The 23268-nt window shown below is 34.5% G+C and overlaps 3 protein-coding genes across 6 annotated transcripts; all 3 read left to right on the forward strand.

Annotated features, from left to right (window-relative positions):
• Positions 1 to 433: 433 nt before the first annotated feature.
• On the forward strand, positions 434 to 15241 carry LOC132293362 (increased DNA methylation 1-like). 4 transcript variants are annotated; one of them, XM_059790810.1, is made up of 23 exons: positions 435 to 817; positions 900 to 1859; positions 2302 to 2373; positions 2484 to 2688; positions 2777 to 2885; positions 5501 to 5596; positions 5728 to 5820; positions 5958 to 6050; positions 6180 to 6272; positions 6375 to 6467; positions 6599 to 6680; positions 6759 to 6818; positions 6899 to 6951; positions 7110 to 7276; positions 11561 to 11774; positions 11943 to 12000; positions 12138 to 12194; positions 12323 to 12568; positions 13177 to 13241; positions 13373 to 13429; positions 13603 to 13696; positions 14599 to 14739; positions 14838 to 15241. In XM_059790810.1, the coding sequence occupies exons 2-23, from the start codon at positions 915 to 917 to the stop codon at positions 14940 to 14942; spliced, it is 3198 nt and encodes a 1065-aa protein (XP_059646793.1). In that variant the 5' UTR covers positions 435 to 817; positions 900 to 914; the 3' UTR covers positions 14943 to 15241. The 4 variants fall into 4 exon arrangements, with proteins under 4 accessions (XP_059646794.1, XP_059646793.1, XP_059646795.1 ...); XM_059790811.1 differs by lacking the exon at positions 6180 to 6272 and having other exon boundaries at positions 434 to 817; XM_059790813.1 differs by lacking the exon at positions 435 to 817 and having other exon boundaries at positions 1705 to 1859; positions 2531 to 2688.
• Positions 15242 to 15946: 705 nt separating this feature from the next.
• Positions 15947 to 16718, forward strand: LOC132293363 (histone H2B.6-like). Its single transcript, XM_059790814.1, has one exon. The coding sequence runs from the start codon at positions 16010 to 16012 to the stop codon at positions 16457 to 16459; it is 450 nt and encodes a 149-aa protein (XP_059646797.1). The 5' UTR covers positions 15947 to 16009; the 3' UTR covers positions 16460 to 16718.
• Positions 16719 to 18131: 1413 nt separating this feature from the next.
• LOC132293364 (UDP-glycosyltransferase 73C6-like) lies at positions 18132 to 20024 on the forward strand. The gene has a single exon (XM_059790816.1). The coding sequence runs from the start codon at positions 18378 to 18380 to the stop codon at positions 19842 to 19844; it is 1467 nt and encodes a 488-aa protein (XP_059646799.1). The 5' UTR covers positions 18132 to 18377; the 3' UTR covers positions 19845 to 20024.
• Positions 20025 to 23268: the final 3244 nt, after the last annotated feature.

The following is a 23268-nucleotide window of genomic DNA, read 5'->3' on the forward strand; positions in this document are numbered from 1 at the left end:
GGAGATAGATGAATGGAATGATAATTTTCAAATGAGCAAATCAGTTTTCATTATAAAAGATGGAAAGTATAGCTGTAAAATATATAGCCGCTTGGAAAAAGTTAATTTTTTGATTTTTTTTAATTTTTTGGAGATTTTCGAAGAACCTGATACAGTGTTTGTTTTTAGAGAGCCAAAATTGCTCACATAACTCTTAAAAAAAACTAAAATAATATTTTTAAAGAACAAAAATTCGAACAGACAGGTGCTAATGCTCTAAGCAAATTTAAAAGGAGTTCTTCCCACTAGAGTTGAATTTTGGGTCAATTTACAATTACTTGTTATTGAAAATACAATATATTATTGATACAATGGAAATCACACACATACATACATATATGTATATATTTTAACGCAATGGAAATCATTCTTCAATTGTCATGTTAATGTTGTTTTGGTAAAGTGATTTTTACTTCTACTTGTCCTTCTTAATTACGATTCTACCATTTTTCTTATCCCAATACACCACCAGGTTAAAAAAAAAAAAAATACCCTTCCTCTCTCTCTCTAACCTGTTGAGTTCCCATTTCTTTACCGTGGCCTTTGTAGTTTGGTCCATCGCCTTCTTCTCGAAGTCCCTCTTCTAATTCTAACAATCTCTCCAAAACCCTAATACCTCCCTCATTCCAATTTCTTAGGACCATTACTTTGATTTCGACGGATCGATTCAAGGCCATCGACAACGAATCACATCTCAGATGTGCTCCACATAAAAATCTCTATATCAACCCGAGAAATTAGGGTTTAATGTGATTCTCCCAAACCACTTCATGAATAGGTACACCTCTCTTTCTGCAATTTAAATTTCTTATTCTCGCAACATTGTTGCTCGATCAGTGCATGTCTTTTTGTCTTGACAGGGTCCGAATACAGATATGAAGCGTGAATTGGCTTTCGCATTGGAGGCTCAGTCTCAGCTTATTGGTTCTTTCGGTCGGACTCGCTCTTCGAAGCCTCTTAATAGTGCATTGAACGGAGTTTCTGAGAAAAGAAGTAGTAAAAGAGTCAAGGGTTTTGCTGTGCACGAGTCTGGCTTGAATGGTTCTATTAATGGGTCTCAACAAAAGTCCGAAACGAATGGTTTGATCTATAAGAACGAAGAAAAGGAGGTAATTACAAGTCAGAGTAATGAAATTTCTGTGTATACTAGAAATAAAAAGTTCAAGAGTGCGACTGTGGAGTTGGAGGTAAATGAGAGTGTGGTCGAAACTGTAAATAGGGATCATCTAGAGTGCAATTTGGCAACACCAGTATGCGAAGTCGACAATGGAGTTAATTTGGCACAGGCTTCAGTTATGGAAGAGCTAGTGGGTGGTATTGAAAATCCTGCTCCCAAAGAAAGTGCTTGTGAGGCTGCACAAGTTGTGGTTGATCAGAAGAGGAAGAAGAAGAAAGTTGTGCCTGTAAATGCTCCACGGCGATTTACAAGGTCGGCATTGAAAGCAAATGTGGAGGCAGTGGAGTGTTTGGTGTCGGTTCCCATTGAGAGTGGTGCACTGGAAGCAAATGTGGAGGCAGTGGAGTGTTTGGTGTCGGTTCCCATTGAGACTGGTGCACTGGAAGCAAATGTGGAGGCAGTGGAGTGTTTGGTGTCGGGGCCCGTTGAGACTGGTGTACTGGATAGTGGTAATAGTGAAGCAGTTTTGGAAGTTGAGGGGAATGAAACTGGTGCAGTTAGTGCATTGGGGACTCCAACCAAGAAGTTGGAACTCAAAATGTCAAAGAAGATTACATTAACGAAGCAACCAACGACTGTTAGGGAGCTTTTTGAGACTGGTTTGCTCGAGGGATATTCAGTTTATTACAATGGTGGCAAAAAGGTATACTTTATGGCCCAATTCTCAAATTTTTGAGGGAATGTTGGATATTTTGTGAGAGTTTATTACTACATTTCTTTCATATATACACATGTATATATGTATGTGTGTTCTTTTTGGGATGGTGGATTTGTAGCAGTGAAAACCATGGCTGGAGTGATGTAAGAAAAACTAAAGCATGCAACACATAAGCACTTTTATACACGTGTATACCTGTTCAAGAGACAGGATCATTTGACATTCTAAAACTCACAACCAGTTTTCGGGGTAAAACCATTTTCTTTTATGGTCTTTCTTGTGATGATGGAATTTTCCTTCCAGATTCTATGTAAATGAAAATGGAGCGATTCAGTGTCCATTGTAAATTTAAAGGTGCCCTTGTTGTTATCGTTAATAATCAAACATTTATAGTGAGATACTAAATAACTGCTATTTTACTTAATAGGGAACTGCACTTACTGGAGTGGTTAAAGGAATTGGTATTTTGTGTTCTTGTAATTTGTGCAAGGGTTACAGGGTAAGTATCTTATACCTTATTTCAATGTGCTTTCGCAGTTTGCTAATCAGTTTCCTATGTTGTTTGGTTGTGTTTAATATTTCAGTTCTTTATTACGCTCATAAATGTAGGTTGTTACACCTTGCCAATTTGAGATTCATGCTTGTCAATCGTACAGACGTGCGGCACAGTATATATGCCTTGAGAATGGGAAAAACCTCCTTCAGGTGGTGAAGGCTTGCAAGAGCTCTCCTCTAGACACATTGGAAGAGACAATTCAGAGTGCTATTGGTTCATTGCCTGTAAGGGAATCTATCATATGTCAGAATTGCAAGGGTGAGCTTTCCTCTTATCAACTTAGTTTCATTTTAACATGTTTGACTGCTAGTGAGTTTAAAGCATGTTGGTTTTAATGATCTTTTAGGCTCCTTTATTGCAACGGTGGCTTCAAAATTTGGGCAATTTTGCGATTCATGCTTGGAATTGAAGGACTTGCAATCTGGCCCAACCCAAACAGCTGGCCCAAGTACTAGGTATTTTTTGTTTAACTGTTAATTCTTGAAACTGTATTAACTATGCAGTCTATGTTGCTGTCTTGAATTGTTGGTGTTTGCTCACAATTGGCTGTATATCTTCTTTGCCTGTACTAGTGTAGATACAAGAAATGCATGGATGCCTGTTTATTAAAATTGTTAATTACAATTTAAGATTTACGTAATGCAAGAGACGAGTGAATTGTAGACTGAATTTAGGAAGATTACTTTTATGCTTAAAAAAAGTGTTTTAGTTTGTTCTTTCTGTTCCAGAATATTTGTTGACCAAGAGGGTTTCATATCAAAATCTTGCACACATGGATGGAATTTATTCCTTGATCTGCTGGATGTAACAGATGAAGTTGGACAATTGCTAATTACAATTACAATTTATGTAATGCAAGAGACGGGTGAATTGTAGACTGAATTTAGGAAGATTAGTTTTATACTTAAAAAAGTGTTTTAGGTTGTTTCTTTCTGTTACCAGAATATTTGTTGACCAAGAGGGTTTCATCCTAGGAAGCACGGACACTCCAAAATGGGCGAAGAATCTGTGTCCGACACGCGTCGGACACGGACACGCGTCGGACACGCCCCGACATGTGTCGGACACGCCAAAAAACGTGTCTGGAATTTTTTTATTTTTTTTAATTTTCGGACACGGCTCGGACACGCCACGGACACAGCTCGGACAGCTCGGACACGGCTCAGACACGGCTCGGACACACTTTTCTGGAATTTTTTTTTTTTAATTTTTAATGCTGATATGTTAATTTTTTTTTTTTTTTAAATTTTTAATGCTGATATGTTCTATTTTTTGTTTTGTACTACCCTAAAGATGCTGATATATATATATATATATATATATATGTATATATATATATATATATACTAAAGATGCCACAATTCGCTGTGTCCGTGTCCTAAAGATGCTAATATATATATATACTAACATATCAGTGATATATATATATATTTTCCAACCTAAACATATCAGTGTTTTTTTTTTTTAAATTATTAATGCTGATATATATATATATATATATACTATTCGCCGTGTCCGTGTTCTAATTTTTTTGGATTTGCCGTGTCGCCGTGTCCGTGTCGTGTCGTATCCGTGTCCTGTATCCGTGTCCGTGTCCTAATTTTTTTGGATTTGCCGTGTCGCCATGTCCGTGTCGTGTCGTATCCGTGTCCCGTATCCGTGTCCGTGCTTCTTAGGTTTCATCTCAAAATCTTGATCTGCTGGATTTAACAGATGAAGTTGGAAAGCATTTGGATTTGTTAAGGAACAAAGGAATTTAAAAAGCGTAGAGGAAAATTTTGGACTTCTCTACGATACTTATAGGGAGCGGGTAAAAGGAATAAGTTTACACAAAAAACTAAAAACAATTACTTATCAAAAAAAAAAAAAAAAAATTTGCATTTGGTTCAACTTATAGTTTATTATTTCTAAAATTCATTTTCTTTCTACTTATAGTTTATTATTTCTAAAAATACGTTTTCATTTTCTTTCTTTTCTTTTCTTTATTTTTATTTATTTATTTTTGGGGAAACCAATTACATATCTGGTAATCATCTTTGTTTCTCTTGTTAAAAGAATAAAAAAGAGAAAATTTTATTTTTGATTCAAAGTATATGAGCGATTAAAGTTAATATTTAGTCTAAAGATCGGATTTAGTTGGTGGCAAATGAGAATATTGAGGTTGATTGCAACCATAATAGAAGGAAAGTTTCTCAGGGTTGATTGCGATGCTGTAAGGATACATGGATAAATTCTAGCTGCTTCATGCCCTTTTTGAGGAGAAAAAGGATGGATAGATTAGTGATTCTTTTTCGTCTAAACTGATTGCATGTTGGTATTTCGTTCTTTACGAGAATAAGACTGATTAAAAAATAGCTTACTATTTTTGAATGAGATAATAGGGAAAACAATAAAAAGGAAATTATTCAAGAAGCATTCTCGCCTTAATTGTATAAATTATATGTAAGATGCCACAATGACTGTTTCAACACAATTGTGAATGATATTGGATTTTAAAATCCTGTGACAGCTGATATCCGTATGATTTTACAACTAGTGTATCAGTCTATAACAGTTGAGCCTATGATATAATCATGTTATGGCGTCATATTTTGTTTTGAAGGTGTTCGAGATTAGCATGGAAAAGGTTTGGAAAGAAATGAAAGCTTCAATTATTTATGACTCAAAAGATCGGAGTAGGCCCCAAAGAATGGATAGCTTTAACTAGCTATGAGTTATTTTATTTTATTTTTTTCTTTACTTCTTTTTTATTCATTTCTTGAGTCTTATTTTATACAAGGGATCTGCCTTCATCTCCATATTCCTTATAAAGGCTACATTTTAACAAAGACTAATCCAGGTTAAATTGTTGCATTGTGCCATTGTACTTTCGAGTGTTATATCTTTGATAAGGGATTTTCTTTTTAAGCCTTAAAGAAACATAATATCACAACCGAAGAGCACCATAGCCAGGTTATGATTCTATTTTTTTAAGATACAAGAGTGAATCTTAGTTTGCACTTAAAGAAATTTTTTTTTTTTCTGGATATTTTATACTACCATTATATGATTTCATCTGGGTTATTTTCAGGTCATCAAAACAAGATTTGGTCTTAAAGAGATCGTCTAGAATAGCTAAAGTGGGTATGTTGTCAGAAAACAACAGTCAAGAGAAAATTCCAAAAACGTTGGTGCCTTTTTTGGTCAATTTCGTTTTCTGTTAAGTTGGATTCCAATTCTTTGTTGCAATAATGGTTCAGAATTTAGGTAGATATTTTATTTCTCACTTTTTGTTATGCTTGCATATGGTTATTTCAGGTCTTCGAAACCAGCTTCGGTTTCAAAGTCATCTGAAAGTGCTTTAGTCAGTAGTTCATCACAAAATACGAGTAAAGGGAAGAGAGAAAAGAAGTTGGTGTATTTTCTGGGTTTATTTAGTTATTTATTTTATTTTGCATTAAGTGAAATTGCTTTTTCTTTGTTTGCAATGAATTGATCTAGTTATTGTGTTCCCTTCTTTTAATATGCTTCCATCTGGACTATCACAGGTCCTCAAAATCAGCTTGGGTTCTGAAGTCCCCAGGAAGTGCTTCAGAGCGTATTTCATCGCAAAACAAAAGTAGGGGGAAGATAACAAAAAAGTCAGTGCCCTTTCTGGGTTTTTTTTTTTTGGTTAAGTTATTTTCTTGGGATTGCATTGAGTGGAATGTATTTTGTTGCTGGAAATTCTGTTTTCCTCTTCTGATATGCTTTTATCCGTGTTATTGAAGTTTATTGAAACCAACTTTGGTTTCGAAGTCCTCTAGAAGTGCTTCAGTGCATATTACGTCAGCAAACGGGAGTCTAGGGAAGATTAGAAAAAAGTATTCTTTTTGGTTAATTTCTATTTAAGTGATTATATTTGTATATAATCAGCATATTTTTCTGTTAATTTCTTTTGAATTGTTTCCATCTTGTTGATTCAGGTCATCAAAATCAGTTGTGATTCCAAGGTCCTCTAAAAGTGCCCCTTTACGTTTTTCTTCACAAAAAAAGAGGCGATGGAAGATAACAAAAAAGTTGGTATTTTGTATCTATCCATTTTGTTGAGCATATTTCTGCTTAAGTTGCTGCATATGTATATTTTTAAATTTTTTGTTAAGTAAATAAAATTTGTTGGTTTTGTGATTTTCCCCTCTTGTAAATGAAGAGATCTGAGGTTGCATAAGTTGGTTTTTGAAGAAGGTGCATTACCGGATGGAACTGAATTAGCTTATTATTCCAATGGACAGGTTGATTAGCCAACTATTATACATGCTATATCTTTTCATTTATTTAAGTATATAAATTGACACCTTTCTTATTGGCAGAAATTGCTCCAGGGTTATAAAAAGGGCCTTGGAATATTTTGTTATTGTTGCCGTACTGAGGTACTTTTCTTACTCCTTGAACTTCATAGTTTATGAATATCTGGTAGGTGTTGGTAATTATTATTACAATTGATGTGTAGGTCAGCGCCTCAACGTTTGAAGCTCATGCAGGTTGGGCCTCGCGCAGAAAACCGTGAGTCTTTTTCTTTTTTTTTTTTCTTCATTTTTTATTTTTTATTTTTTATTTTTTATTTTTCCCCTTGAAATACAAGTCATTATGTTGGTTTCTTTGTATTTATCTTTCTTTTTTTTCTTTTTTTTTTTAAAATAAAAATAATTGTTTTTCTGCAGCTATGGATACATTTACACATCTAATGGGGTGTCTCTCCATGAGTTGGCAATATCTCTATTAAAAGGTCGTGAGAAAGCTGCCAGGGACAATGATGATCTATGCATCATCTGTGCAGATGGTGGAAATCTTTTGCTTTGTGATGGATGCCCAAGGGCCTTCCACATAGGTGAATGTCAAATTATTTTGGAAGAATAACATATTCCTTAGCAGTTGCTTTTTAGCTTTTTCATTGGTGGTGTTGCTCTCTGTAGTTTTATAATTCTTACTTAAGTAATGTTATAAATCAATGCTGACTTAGGAAAGAAAATAAAGAAGAAACTATGGAGAGAGGAAGAAGTTCTTGCAACTCTAATTGCACTACTGTGTAAATTTCAAACACTGAAGCTAGAAATACAGAGTTTCTTATTTATTTATTGATTAGTTAATTGTTTTCTTTCCTTGTCCTTTAACAATGTTCTTAGTACCATGTTCTTTTTACTTTTAAAGAAAAAAAGTTAAAACTGAAGAAAAAATATTTTTTATAAGTTATGGTTAGAAAATCTTGTCTCTTAAAGGACTTCTTAAAAATATAACTGGATTGTAATGATTGCAGTCAGAGTGATGCCACATCCTTTTAGAGACATAAAATAATAGACTGAATATTGTTTTTTGCCTATTAAAAAGAAAAGAAAAAACTTAAATCTTGGTTTTTACACAACATTGATCTTGTAAAAGATTTTCTCATACAATGACTACAGGTTTTTGTGTGGCTTCATTCTTTAGCATATTGCCTAGGTAATCTGATCACACTGGCACTACATTTTTTTTCCTCTTTGGGCCGAGTTCCCGAGTGCTACCTGTATGGTTACTATCCTGAGATCATTTTTGGTAGGTAAGCAACACAACCACACACTCACACACCACGCTGTTCCTTGTGGGGCTTGAACCGCTTGCCTCCCCTTTGAAGAGGAGAGTTCACCCACCTGCGCTGATGGTACCAATTCTCAGTTTTAATGTACAATATGTAATTACTATCAAAAATAGAGAATCTAATATACCCATGATAAAGAAATAACTACTGTAAAGATGCCAACCATCAAAAACCTTTTCTCAACTATCTGTCTATCTTTTCCTCTCTATGATGCTTATTGAACGCTCCATTCAAATCTACAACGCTTGCTTAGGAAATAAATAAGGGCGTATTAGTAAATTCAAATCAGTCAAAATGAGGTTAGTTTTGTATTCTATACGGGTCAACGCAGATAACATTGTCTCTGCATATGTTTCAGGGGCAAAAATGGCGTTGTAATTTTAGAAAACCATAAACCTCGGGCCAATAGTGAACTTTTGGGTACACAAGGGAGGTTTTTGTCATTTCCAAACTAGAGGGGAGATAGTGTAATTTTTCCAATTATTTTTAGGATTATTAAATTAGGAACATCTTAGTGAAGATTTAGAGTAATGAATGTTCAGTAAATTAAAAATTAAGAAATAGAGAAAGCATTTAATAATTTAGATAATAAAGTTACAGGATTACCAAGCGAATTCAATGAAATTTTGAAGGACGATGTGATGCCAGCTAAATGGAGCATTGTAGTACCAGGTTATTAAAAATAATGGATATATACAAACCTATAGGAACTACTGAGGAATGAAATTACGGAGTCACACTAGGAAACTATGGGAAAGGGTGATTGGACAAAGATTAAATAAAAAATCAACATTATCTTGTAACCAGTTTGGATTTATGATAGGAAGATCCAGTATAGTGGCCATTTACTCAATAACTTTTTGTTGATAAATATGGCCATTTACTTGATAACATAATGAGTTGATGAATGGATATATAAAAAAGAAGGAAAAAATCAACTATATTTGGTCAACTAGTTTGGATTTATGGTAGGAAGATCCATTATGTTGACCATTTACTTAATAAGATAATGGATTGATGAATGTAGAAATAAAAAAAAGAAGATTCACAAGATATAAATTCTTTTAGAGAAGGCATATGATGGGGTGGGTATAGAGAACACATAATTGGTAGGCCCATACAAAGAAAAGAAAAGGAATCATGTCAATTATATCAAAAGCTATCCAAGATATGCATACATACATGGGGACTACAAACTATATCTGTAGAAACTAATGATTTTCTTATTAAATGGTTTGCACCAATGACCAACACAAAGCTTGAACCTCTTTATAGTAGTTTTAAATGAAATAACAAAAGATATATAAGGTGACATTACGTGCAAGGACAGAGCCAAGTGGCTGGCCCTACTCAATATTTCTTTTATGTTAATTTTGTCTCTATATTTTTTTGTAATTGTAAGTATGCCCTCCTCTCATTTTTTATTTATTTATTTTTATTTTAAAAAAGAGAACCTTTATGTTTTATTTATTCCTAATGTTTCTTTTCTCAATTTTAAATTTACTATTATGTCTTACAATGTGTCTATAGATATCTCTCCCAAAATCCAAAGCAAGATAATCTATCCTACTTGGTCTCTCTTTTACTCTATTGATTTCTCTCCAAGGCAAAAGCGCAAAGAGGAAGAAATTCACAAGTCTTTTAGCTTTTAGTCAACTCTTTGACCCTAGGCCAACATGAAAGAAATCGTAATCCCTTTCTTGCTCCTTATGCAAAATTGAAATTTCTTTGAAGGAAAAAAAGAGTAGGATTTTGTCAAACTATTATTTATAATAGTATTGTTAGTGAGGTGATTGTGCAATGCTTTTTGAAAAATTATGAATGTATTAATTAAATATTATTTATCAATATCTTAGTTTTTGTATCTATTATTTTGGTTCTCATACGAATACTATACCACATGTTAGATGCATTGATTGGATTTGATTGTATTTAATCGACAAAACCAATTTAAAAGAAGGTGGATCCCTTTCTTGCTCGTTATGCAAAATCGAAATTTTCTTCGAAGGAAAAAAAGAGTAGGATTTTGTCAAAATATTATGTATAATAGTATTGTTAGTGAGGTGACTGTGCTACGCATTTTGAACAATTATGAATGTATTAGTTACATATTATTTATCAATATTTTAGTTTTTGTATCTATTATTTTGGTTCTTGTATGAATAGTATTCCACATGGTAGATACATAGATTGTATTTGATTGTATTGAATTGGCAGAACCAAATCAAAAGAGGGTGGATCCCTTTCTTGCTCGTAATGCAAAATCGAAATTTTCTTTGAAGGAAAAAAAGAGTAGGATTTTGTCAAAATATTATGTTTCATAGTATTGTTTGTGAGGTGATTGTGCAATGCTTTTTGAACAATTATTAATGTATTAGTTAAATATGATTTATCAATATCTTTGTTTTTGTATATATTATTTTGGTTCAGGTTTTTCGTTGCATACTCATTCTTGCACATTGCTTGGCCCCACAAGATAAAATTTCTGGCTCCGTCACTGAATACATGGTGCATGTTGTTTGCTGCCTGATGATAGAGTGCTGTTAAACATTTTTTTAAAGGAAACTTAAGCAACAAAAATAGAACTTGAAGAAATATTTTGGAGTCAAGGGAGTTAAAAATTAGTAAAAGTAAAATAATGTATAGAGAGTGCATATTAAATAAAGCTACGGAAATTGACAATGTAAAGATAACAATTCAAGGTCAATTTGTTTTTCAAAATAACCATTTTTGATATTTATGATCATACAAAACCACCCTAAGAGATGATCTTTTGCAATAAAAGAATGTTGAATAAGTTAGAATGGGAATTTTATACCACCACTGAGAGATAGATGATGATGTAACAAGTAAGATTGCAACAAAAAAGGCAAAATGGACAAGCTAATGGTATCTTATGCAATAAAAGAATATTGAATAAGTTAGAAGGGGAATTTTATATCATACAGAGAAAAATGCTAGAGATTGAAAAAAAATAAGAACAGTATATTATATCATTGAAATGAGAATGTTGATACGTTTAACTAAAAGAGACATGATTATAATCAACAGAGAGATTAGGAGTTGTGACCTGTTAGTGATAAAATAAGAGAAAGTAGGCTTATGTGGTATGAACATGTACAACGTAGGCCTGGAAATGTGGCAAAATGAAATTAATTTTAGTTAAAATAATAGGCAGCCTATAACTAATAAGTTAAGCGGCAAAATGGAAAACCAACTCTAGCATGGGATGGGATGAAGAATTAAAAACCAAACATAGAAATAACAAATTAATAGGAGATGTAATGTATTGATTAAAAAGAATTGAAAAAGAGAATTCACGTGGCTAACCTCATTGGAATGGATCAAGGTAAGGGTGTGATGTTTATCTAGCACAACCCTACTTCTCTATGCTTGCGATTAATGCTTGCTTTCTATTACCTTTGTTTACTTGATATTTGGACTTCTTTTCTGTTGACTGAAGTAGTCACACTCGAAATTGTTTCTATGGTGGTGCTCTTTCTGAGTTGGTTTTTTGGGTATTCTTATTGGCTTATACAGAATGTGCATCCCTTACCAGCATCCCTCGTGGTAAATGGTACTGTCAGTATTGCCAGAATATGTTTCTGAGAGAGAAGTTTGTGGAGCATAATGCCAATGCTGTGGCTGCCGGACGTATTTCAGGAGTTGATCCTATAGAACAGATCACAAAGCGATGCATTCGCATCATCAAAAACCCAGAAGAAGTTGAAGCTATTGCATGTGTGTTGTGCAGGTGGTGATTATATACTTGCACTGTATGCATGGCAAATTTGTTGAAGTTGAAGTTTGGATCTTTGCATGATTTTTGTTTTGCAATTGTTATGAACTATTAGTGCATACTACACTTATACCCTACCTTCATCACTTGACAGATCCTTTTTTTTTTTTTGGTTGTGTATAGAGGTTATGACTTCAGCAAATCTGGATTTGGTGAACTCACAGTTATACTTTGTGATCAGGTATTGTTTCAAATTCTGCATCTTGGTTCATATCTTATCTGTTATTAATTGATATGAATGAGGAGTGCCATATGCTAAATCTTGCATATCCTTGTTTTTATAATTAATTAACTAATTAATATACTTTATATGTCCAGTGTGAGAGGGAATATCATGTTGGCTGCTTGAAGAAAAATAAAATGGCAGATTTAGAGGTGTGCACATATATAACATTTCTCATAGTTTGCACATTGTTTACTTTTTATAAAGTTACTTCTCTGCCCTGTATTTGTTATTCATTTGTCGCCTTCTGAATCGAAATGTGATGTCTTTTATGCAACAGGAATTGCCGAAGGGGAAGTGGTTCTGCAGCATGGATTGCCAGAGGATCTCTTGTGCACTGCAGAATTTGTTAATTCGTGGAGAAGAGAAGCTCCCAGACTCTCTCTTGGATGTTCTAAAGAAGAAGCACGAGGAGAAAGATCCAGGCACCGTCTTCGACTTTGATGTGAGATGGAGGGTTCTAAGTGGCAAAATTGCTTCTCGTGAAACTAGATTGTTGCTTTCAAAGGCTGTAGCCATCTTCCATGTAAGTACTTATTGTGCTATATTCACCTTGATACTTCGTTTGTTCAAGGATTAGTTATTTTTTTTAGTGATAATTGGTGGTCCAATTGCTATTTTACAATTGGTGCAAATAAAATATCGTACTTATTGTTTGCTTCGAACATTAAATAAATTTTAATTTATATCATTTCAGAAACTTTCCTATCATTATTCTTTTATTCTTTTATTTTTTATTTTTGTGAGTAAATGTGATTTAAGTTTGATTTGACATAAGATAAGATCTAACATGCTAACTTAGGAAACAGGGGCTACGATTCTAGGGTTTTTATTTTTACTTTTTCCCCCTTGTATACCTAGTTTGAACACTTCATATGTGATTGATTTTATATGATCTTGTTGCTGCATTTACTCTTCCCGCACTCAAATTGTTTGCTGACATAAGGTTGAGCACATTATATCTTTGGCTAGGACTAAACATTGCCCTTGAATATTTTTTTACTTTTAGCCTTCACATGGGTTTAATATTTGTGCTTGTTATTAATCTTACATTTTTCGATTACTTGAAATGCATAAGAGGAGTTACCATCATTGCAATTGTTAATTTAATAATGTCTCTTGCCTCTGCTTCAGGAATGCTTTGATCCTATAGTTGATTTGACTACTGGACAGGATTTTATTCCATCAATGGTTTATGGGTAAGCATCACATAACACGCCGCATATCATGCATAATTACCCATCGCCCCTTATTCTCTTTCTCATGTATTTCCATTGTTCTTCTGTCTTGTCTAAATTAAAATTTTCACCTCTCTCTCTCTCTCTCACAGAAGGAATCTAAGGGGCCAAGACTATGGAGGGATGTATTGTGCAGTATTAACAGTCAAGTATGAGTTATTTGGCTTTGTTGTTGTACTTGTAGTGGTTTTTATGATACTGTTGGACTACATTCAAGGGTCCAGATTTTATAACAGGAGGAGGTTAAATAAATAAAATTTCAAGAACATATGCATTTTGCTGTAAGGCTTCTAATACCTACCTTTTTTTGCTAATCATGCAGTTCATCTGTTGTATCAGCTGCAATCCTCCGAGTTTTCGGATGCGAAGTTGCAGAACTCCCTTTAGTTGCAACAAGTAATGGTAATCAAGGAAAGGTGAGATTGATATACTTTTTGGAATGCACACTCACATCCCATCTCTATAACCTTCTTAATCAGCTAAAATAGAAAAAGGCCATCGCTCAATATTGGTCCTGCCAACACGGGATACTAGGAAGGAAACATGGAGATGCCTTCGGACATTATTTTGCTTATAGAGGCTGTTATTAGATTTGGACCATCGTCTTAACCTTGTCAGCCTGTAGCATAAGCAATTTATTATTATTTTTAGCATAAGCAATTTATTATTATTATTATTTTTTTCCAATTACGGGGAACTTGCAAAATCTTGGTGGTTACAGAGTTTTTTTTTGCAATATACCTATTTATAATATTTAGAACTTATTAACCACAGGTAATATACGTAACAATGTTAATGAAATACCATTCATTCTTAACCGCAAAAAAGCCTTTTTGATAAACTTTTCAGTTAATTTTAGTTGGAAACCCGCGTGAGATGGCAAATTTAGTAGAATAAAAGCAATGCATGTTGGGAATCTGGGTCATTGCTAGTAACTTGTTACATTAATTTATTGTCCATATTAATTGTGAATAATCTGAAAATTAATGAATTATTAGTGATTGATTTGAATTGTTTGCTAAAAATTGTGTATCAAGTTGAGACTTTGACATGAAGACTACTTTCTTCTTTAAGACTGTTGTATTAATCTTTAATAATTTATTCTTTACCATCTATTTCAATTGTGCTGCTATTTTATTTTTATTTTTATTTTTTTTGACCTCGCAAGGAGAGTTGGTAGTTAGTGGGGATAGGGGGTGGGGATTCGAACCTAGGATCATAGGGTGGGGGACACTTGAGGCCTGGCTCTTTACCACTTGGAGCAACACCGCCACACCTTATTTTATTTTTGTTTGATGGAGCTCAAATGTCGGCACAGGGTTACTTCCAGATATTGTTCTCCTGCATTGAGAGATTGCTTGCTTTCTTGAATGTGAGGACCTTTGTGCTACCTGCTGCTGAGGAAGCAGAATCTATATGGACACAGAAATTTGGTTTCGAAAAGATACCTTCGGAACAGGTACACGTGTTTGTTAGTTTGTTTGCGGGTGGTGTATTGTGTTGTTTTGCTTTGTTTTGAACTGCCCTTGACATCAATACTCGTCCATTATTCTGCAGCTTGACAACTTTAGAAAAGATGTTTCGCAAATGATGACCTTCAAAGGAACGTCTATGCTACAAAAAAAGGTTCCCCAGTGTCGAATGATTGTGCAAGATGATTAGCTTGTTTTTGTGTTTCTGCAGGGTCTAGCTGAGTGCCGTGAGGTCATTTTTCCGATGGCTTTATGTTTGTGCATTTTGGAGAAATATTTATCTATTATTATTTATCGGCGGTAATGGTTCTGATCAACGAACATTTGAAATGAGAATGAGAATGAGATGGTAGCAGTAGGTGAAATATAGCCATTGATGAAGACGGATGGAAGATAGTTTTTTGTTTGGCCATTGACTGGAGAGTTGATTTGTAAAGTGTACGACAGTTCTGATAGTGAATGCATTTGATTTCTTTTTTGAATTTCTCATTCACAGTAAGCACCTCGATCAGTGATTGCTTTCGAATGATTCTTTGTGGTTATGAAAATTTTAATGTTTTACATCTAAATGCGATTATTAAACGCCCCAAATTTTAGTTTCATTTAAAAGTTATATTGAGTTGTGATAACCATATCCAAGTGTAACTTTTAAAAAATATATGTTGAAATACAAAACATATTTACTTTAAGAATATATGATCTATTATTTTGTGAATACAATATCTATAATTTCAAAATCAGGAAAGTTACATTTTGTGTTGCATTTTCAAAATAACTCGAAACATTGGAGGTTGGATGTTCTGCATTCTTTAAAATTAAAATTGAAACTCGTTTGTACTTCGAATTTTAGAACTTTAAACTATGAATTTTATCACTTTAATTCATGAAATTTCACAGAATTTGGTATAATAACCACTGTTAATGGTAAAAAATAAAGTATATTGGACGAAACTGGATCGCAGGTTACAGCAGAAAAACGATTAATCTCAATTTTGATTCGCAAAGAAATACCAGTTGGCGTCAGCAAAATGACTTTTCGAATAATCCTCTCCTGCCGTCTTATCACATCCGTTCATTTTATCTATTCAAATCGAACGGCTGATACACCGTCAATCCGCGTCAACCTAAACGCACCAATCAGCTCTCGCTTTCTAACCTATATATAATAAACTCAACTTCACTAGTCAATTCCAATACTTTTTCCCTTCAATCCCTATCTTGTCTAGATCTAAACCCCTCTCTCTCTCTCTCTCTTCAATGGCGCCTAGGGCAGAGAAGAAACCAGCGGAGAAGAAACCGGCTGCCTCAGCCAGCGAAGAGAAGAAGGCCGAGAAGGGTCCGGTTGCGGAGAAGAAGCCAAAGGCCGGCAAAAAGCTTCCCAAGGACGTGGCGGCGTCGTCGGAGAAGAAGAAGTCTAAGAAGAAGAAGAGCGTGGAGACCTACAAGATCTACATCTTCAAGGTGCTCAAGCAGGTCCACCCAGATATCGGTATTTCGAGCAAGGCCATGGGGATCATGAACAGCTTCATCAACGATATCTTCGAGAAATTGGCTCAGGAGTCTTCCAGGCTAGCCAGGTACAACAAAAAGCCCACCATCACTTCCAGGGAGATCCAGACGGCGGTGAGATTGGTGTTGCCCGGTGAACTGGCGAAGCACGCGGTGTCTGAGGGGACTAAGGCGGTGACTAAATTCACTAGTTCTTGAATTAGGGTTTCTTTATGAAATTGAGGATTAGGGTTTTGGGGGGTTTTTGATGGGTGTAAATCTTGGTCTATGAACTTTTTGAAATGTCAATGAATGGTACTGCCGGTTTATAAGTAATTTTTTTTTCTTCTTGATTTTCTAGTAGCGTTGTGGTTGATATTGGGTTGATTGAAATGTTTATGTTTTTCTGGTTTGTAATCTGTCTCCCCTGACATTGATTTTTAATGCTATAGTGATAAAAAATTTGGAACTATTGAAATTCTGTGAATTTGGTCATATGAGAGTTGAATTTGTGCTTCCAGAATATTAATTTATGTTTGTGTATACAAATAATGTGAAACAAACTTTATTTTTAAAATTTCATTCATTGCAGCATGTTTTTAAATTTAGAAGTGCGATTGTGACAAAATGGAGGAATTTGTAGGTTGGGTATTTCTTTATTATTGATCATGGAAGAAAATTTCTGATTCATTCCTTTTAAGCTATCTTCTTATTAATTCGTAAGTTCTTCTCAGATACAAGGAAATAATTCAGCTCCGGAGCCAAAGGCCATGGTTCTTGAACAAGCAATCAAAACGATTTTGGAGCCATACTCAGGAATCAGGATTAGGTATTTTCCTTTGGCCAAGGATGTCTAACCTAACTACTCCAAATGAATCACAAAAGTAATTGTTTCCCTTTTCATTGCTAAATGATGTGGTGACACATGGTACATTTGTTTGTTTCCAGTACTCTCATTATTTTAGTGCTATTATTTGTTTTCATTTGATTGTCTGTCCTATAGTTTCAATATTTAAAGTAAGGATAAGCAGATGGCTTAAGATTCCAATTTCAGATCCTGAATTGGATTAAGACACATATTTTGAGTGTTATTGACATAAGTTCCTATGTGCATATATATATATATATTGATTAGTACTATATATTATCCCTAACCACATTGTTTCCTACAACTGTGTGCATTGAGTATGAAAGGGTTTGTGTCCCTGTACCGTGTATTAAGCCTGATTTATTTGTTCTTGGCTGGAAAAGTTATGTTGGGGCCTCGAGCTTAGAAAAAGATATTGTCCCATCCTTTTACACTTGCTATTTGAAGATAATGTCCCGTTATTCAAAAATCGTGGCTTAAACCATTCCTTATGCCATGATGTGGAAATAAGTTTGGTTACCAAAATCAAATCAAAATTCCCAAGGTGTATGGGATTTAGAGATGTATCATCATTCCCTAACTCCTTCCTTCTGGTCTAGGATGCTTTAAGGGTCTATGTTTCCAAACAATTCTACGACGGATGCAAAAAAAAAAATGAGGTGGGTTTGGGACAAAACCCTCCTATACCAAACCCATCCCACAATAAAAGGCTCAGGTCGGGGGGCACCTTGATATACATATATATTAAGAAAAAACAATTTCAGTAAATTTAGGATAAATTTTGTGAAGAAATCTCAGTATAAAACAAATCAAAACAATCATAATAATAAAAAATTCTTTAAATTTAAACTTATCAGAAAAGAAAACTTATAGCTAATAAAAAGAATATTTTTTGGGACGGGACGGGATGGGTGGGCTTAATTGATATCCCTAGAGTCAATTAGTAGAAATTAGAGAGACTGTCATCGCAACCAGCAGGAATTGAAATGGGTGCATCCTCTTAGTTACGCTGAATTAAAGTAAGATGGCTGATTTGTCCCCCTCTTGTTGATTAGCTAGCATCATGGCTATGATTAGTAATCACTAATCAGTAAATGCAGCTGAGATCTAGGCCTAACAAAGCAGATAATATATAGGTGCAAGTCCTTACGCCACCTGGCACTGGAAGTTGTGGAAGCATCATCTTATATAAACCAAGAAAGATAGCGAATGGTAAGGCCACCCCCTCTGTGCTTTTGTGATTCCTCCCTCCCTAGCTAACTAATTGCCATGGCTTCCCAACACCAGCTTCACTTTATCTTGTTCCCTCTAATGGCTCCAGGACACATGATTCCCATGATAGACATTGCTAGGTTGTTGGCACAGCACGGCGTTATGGTCACCATACTCACCACACCCCTCAATGCCAATCGATTCAAAACAACCATCACTCGTTCAGTAGATTCTGGACTTCGAATCCAGCTTCTTGAAATCAGATTTCCTTGCGTAGAAGCCGGCTTGCCAGAAGGATGCGAGAATATGGACACTCTCCCTTCACTAGGCATGATTGAAAACTTCTTTGTTGCAATTAGTATGCTACAACAACCAGTGGAACAATTGTTGGAAGAACTAAAACCACAGCCAACCTGCATAGTCTCCGACATGGCTTTCCCATGGACAACTGATGTTGCTCACAAGTTTCATATCCCAAGACTTGTTTTTCATGGAACATGTTGCTTTTCTCTTTTGTGCTCACAAAATATACTTACTTACAAGGTTCTTGATAACGTGACCTCGGACTCGGAGTACTTTGTGGTGCCTGGCTTGCCAATACCAATTGAGCTAACTAAAGCCCAGCTACCATCTTCTGTTAATGTAAGCTCACCTGGCTTGAAAAAAATTTCAGACAGAATTAGAGAGGCAGAAAAAGAAACATATGGTATAATAGTTAATAGTTTTGAGGAGTTGGAGCCAGAGTTCATCAAAGAATACCAAAAGGCAAAAGGAAAAAAACTTTGGAGTATAGGGCCTGTTTCACTGTGCAACAAAGACAACTTGGACAAGGCTGAGAGAGGCAACAAGGCTTCTGTTGATGAACAAGAGTGCTTGAAGTGGCTTGACTCGCGGGAGTCCAACTCCGTGGTCTATGCTTCCTTTGGAAGCATATCTCAATTCATACTGTCTCAAATGATAGAGCTTGGGTTGGGTTTAGAAGCATCAAACAAACCTTTCATTTGGGTGATGAGAAATAAATTAGATGCATTGGAGAAATGGATTTACAAAGAAGGATTCGAGGAAAGAACCAGGGGAAGAGGCCTTCTGATCCGCGGTTGGGCACCACAAGTACTAATATTATCTCACCCTGCAATTGGGGGGTTCTTGACGCATTGTGGCTGGAACTCAACAATAGAAGGGGTGTGCGCTGGTGTGCCAATGGTAACATGGCCTTTGTTTGCGGAACAATTTTGTAATGAGAAGTTAGTTGTGCAAGTGCTGCAGATTGGAGTGAGGGTTGGTGTGGAGGTTATCGTAAAATGGGGTGAGGAGGAGAGTGGGGGGGTGTTGGTGAAGAAGGATGATGTTAAGAAGTGTATAGATATGTTGATGGATGGAGGAGAGGAAGGAGAAGAGAGAAGGAAAAGAGCTAGAGATCTTGGAGAGAAGGCAAACAAGGCAATACAAGAAGGGGGTTCTTCAAACCTCAATATCACACTGCTAATACAAGATATCAAGGAACAAGCAAATTATGGGCAATAAACAACCTGTGTGTGTGTGTATTGTGTTTGTGTGTATGAGAGGGAGAGGATAATAAAATAAGGATTAGCGGCATATGGAATTTCTCTGTTTCAATGCCCTTGTCATCATAAACTAGTCTCCATTTCTTGATGTGAATTTTCTCATTCTTATATCAACTTTCTTGCATTCCTATTGTTGTTATATTTTGTTCATTGGCAACCTTTTATCAATTGTTGTTGATTTGTATTTGATCTTGTACCCACAACTATCTGAGTGTGAGTGTGTTTAACTTGACACTTACAGGTTATATAGTCTCACCCAAGAGGGAAACTCCATTTTGTGAACTGAACAGCTTAATTGATCAGATGGAGAACTACTGGTCAGGTCACTCCCTTGTTAATAAACCTTGTTAGAAATTTGATTGTACATTTCATATATTGGATCATATATTGTCCTGAATTTCATTCCAAATAGTAAATAACCCTTTTTTTTTTTGTCAAAATTCAATTATAAATTATCTGCTTGAACCAGATTAAAAGCTTTTCATAGTCTGCCTTTTATCTTTTTAAGGCCATCCAGGAAGTGGAGTAGGCAATGTCATACCAAACTTGGTTGGCCAAAGAGAGACCAATAAGATTGAAATTGGCTGATTGCCATGGTATTCTGTCTCAATTTTTGGATTTTTGGATGACTATAAAAGAGTGGCGTGTAAAAGCAGCACTCTTATAAGTCGTATTCAATCCAGACATTGAATTGAAGTAACATGACAAAGTCAGAAATTTAAGCTCTTTTGTCAACATTACCGTCTGACTTTGTCTTGATGCATGCACTTAATTTTGTTCCAATCCCACCTTGTCCCTATTATAGAACCATTTTTGACATTGTTGGAACAACGCTTGTCACCCACCATGCTGGTCAGTCATTTACATCGATTTGGATTAGGAAAATTATTGTTAGGCCGGCAAATTTGACCAATTTTTAACTTGCATCGATCAGATTTGTAGTCCTTAAGTGTTACTTTATGATTCTTTGGATTAGAATGTGTGACGAAAGGATACATGAGAAAAAGAAACAAAAGAAGCGTATAACCCAAGGGAGGGGGTAGTGAAGTGAAAAAAGGACGGACTCTTTTAATCATTTTCTTTTATTTTTTTTAAAAATATATAGAAATTGTTCTTTTTATTATTATTTTATTTATTCATATAGAAATCACTGTTTAAGGAGTAAAATTATATCCGTTTATAACTCAAGTGCATATAAACATGAATTCACTTGTTTTAGCGACCCTAGCTTGTTTGAGAAAGATGGTGAATAATTAATTAATAATTCACTTGTTTTGGGTTCTCTCTTCCCTCGTGGATGACATTATTATTAAATGAGTAAATGATACTGTTTCCATCTCAAAATAAGTGTCATACTTTTTTTTTTTTTTTGTCTGTTCTAAAATAAGTTTCCACTTCCCTTTTTTAAATAATATATTTTACATATTTTTATGTGTCCTTCGAGTTTAAAATTTCAAGTTTGAATATTCAAAACTGAAAAGGACTATATAGGAGTTTTTCAGACAGACAATACATGTCCCACATGTCCTTTAAAAATTACTCTCCCATAAGCGATATTTAAATTGGGACGGAGAGAGTATTATATAGTGGCTCCATTCACAAATAACAGAAAGTGAGTGCAGCACGTCAAATGTCCTATTGTCACAATGACAAAACTACCCATTAAACTGGTTAAAACCCACTCTCCTTCAGCTAAAGTTAAACTAGTTTTGATAGATTTGACAACTTTTCCTCTGTTCTATCTCTACCCTTTCTCTCTCTCTCAGCTGCTCGTCTCCTTCCTTCCAATTTGCTCCCTGCTCCCTTCCATGGGAGTGGGGAGGTGATCTTACTTGTCTCTCAAAGGTTAATAATCTCGGCGTGTCTCAATAAGTTCGTCCTGTAGGTGGTTTTTTACGTCGTTTTTTTATTTTATGTAGGTAGATCTACTTTTATTTGGTTTGTTTCCGGCTTGACAAGGTGGATCTGTCGTTTTTCCTTCGACTAGATCTATGATCTGGTTCGATTTTTGTTTTTCCTGGTTTGATTTGATCTTGTACGGGGTTAGGTGTGTGGAGGCGCCTTGTGGGTGTAGTTTTGGAGCTGTTGCTTTGATGATGGCCTGACCTTTGGTCCCTTTAGTTACTGCTCTTCTCCTTTGGTGGTTTCCGTCCTAGAGTGGTGGCTCTTTCTCACCAAATCTGGAGCCTGTTCTTTATTTTTGTTGCTTTATTTCATGATTTGTATGTCTTTATCTAGCTTGACTTTTGTCTCTGTACTGCCACTTTGACTCGGCCTTTGTGCCTTTCCAATGATGAAAAAAAAAAAAAAAAAAAAAAAACCCAACCCTTAATTTTGATACTCCATTTTGTGGCCAAAGGCACCATCTTCTTTATTTGTACATTACAATTTGTAAATTTTAACCTAAGATATGCATTTCAATTTTCAATTGAATTACAAGAAGAATAAATGATCAAGTAATGAAACAAGTATATATTACATATTGTTTTCTTCTAATATTACCAATATTCTTTCTTCTCGTTTTTCATGTTTGGCATTTGAAATTATGTTGACAAATTTTCCATACGTAAAATCTAATACGAGTCAAAGATTATTACTTTCTTTTTCCATTTTGAGTATATTTCTAGAATTAATTAATTATTTTGTTTACAGGTTTTTGGAATTTTGGTTCAATATCCATTTTTGTCATCAACCCAAACCATATTATTATTGGGACAAGTGTAAAAAACACCCCTAAAGTATACTCTCCGTAGCATTTTTATCCCTATTTGAAAAAGTGTGCAAAAAACACTCATAATCTTTTTACATTGTGCAAAAATGTCCTATTTGACATAAATTAGTATTGTAATATCCATTTTGCCCTAATACTCTTCCGAAAATGCCCAAGAGGGTATATATGCTACTAAGTATAATGGTGTTATGTACACATTACCTTATTTTTTATTTTTTTAAAACTTTTTTCTGTAAAAATATCTTTAAACATTTTTTTTTTTAAACTTTGAAAATTTGTAAAATAAGGATTTGAATTTTTTTAAATTCCAGTTTACTCTTTTCTACTAATTTTATTTTTATTATTATTATTATTTTTTCTTACCAATTAAATAAATAAAAAAATCCCAATATCACTGTGCGCTGATTTTTGGAGTTTGAAATTTTTTTATTTTTTTTAGTTTACACTTTATTTATTTTATTTTTATCTTTAATTTTCTTTTATACTTTTTTTTTTTTAATTTTTAATTTTTATTTTTTTATCTTTACTTGTCCATTACCAGCGTCCTCCAATAGTATCATTTTCGATCATTTTATAAAATTATTTATTTTTATATATTTATAAAATGTTTAGTAAGGGTAATTTAGTTAACTTAGGGTTTAAATTTGTCAGA

Source organism: Cornus florida, unplaced genomic scaffold (genome assembly GCF_030987335.1).
Source record: "Cornus florida cultivar Cherokee Brave unplaced genomic scaffold, ASM3098733v1 CherokeeBrave_3.0.0_Hap2_Chr02, whole genome shotgun sequence".
NCBI lineage: Eukaryota > Viridiplantae > Streptophyta > Magnoliopsida > Cornales > Cornaceae > Cornus > Cornus florida.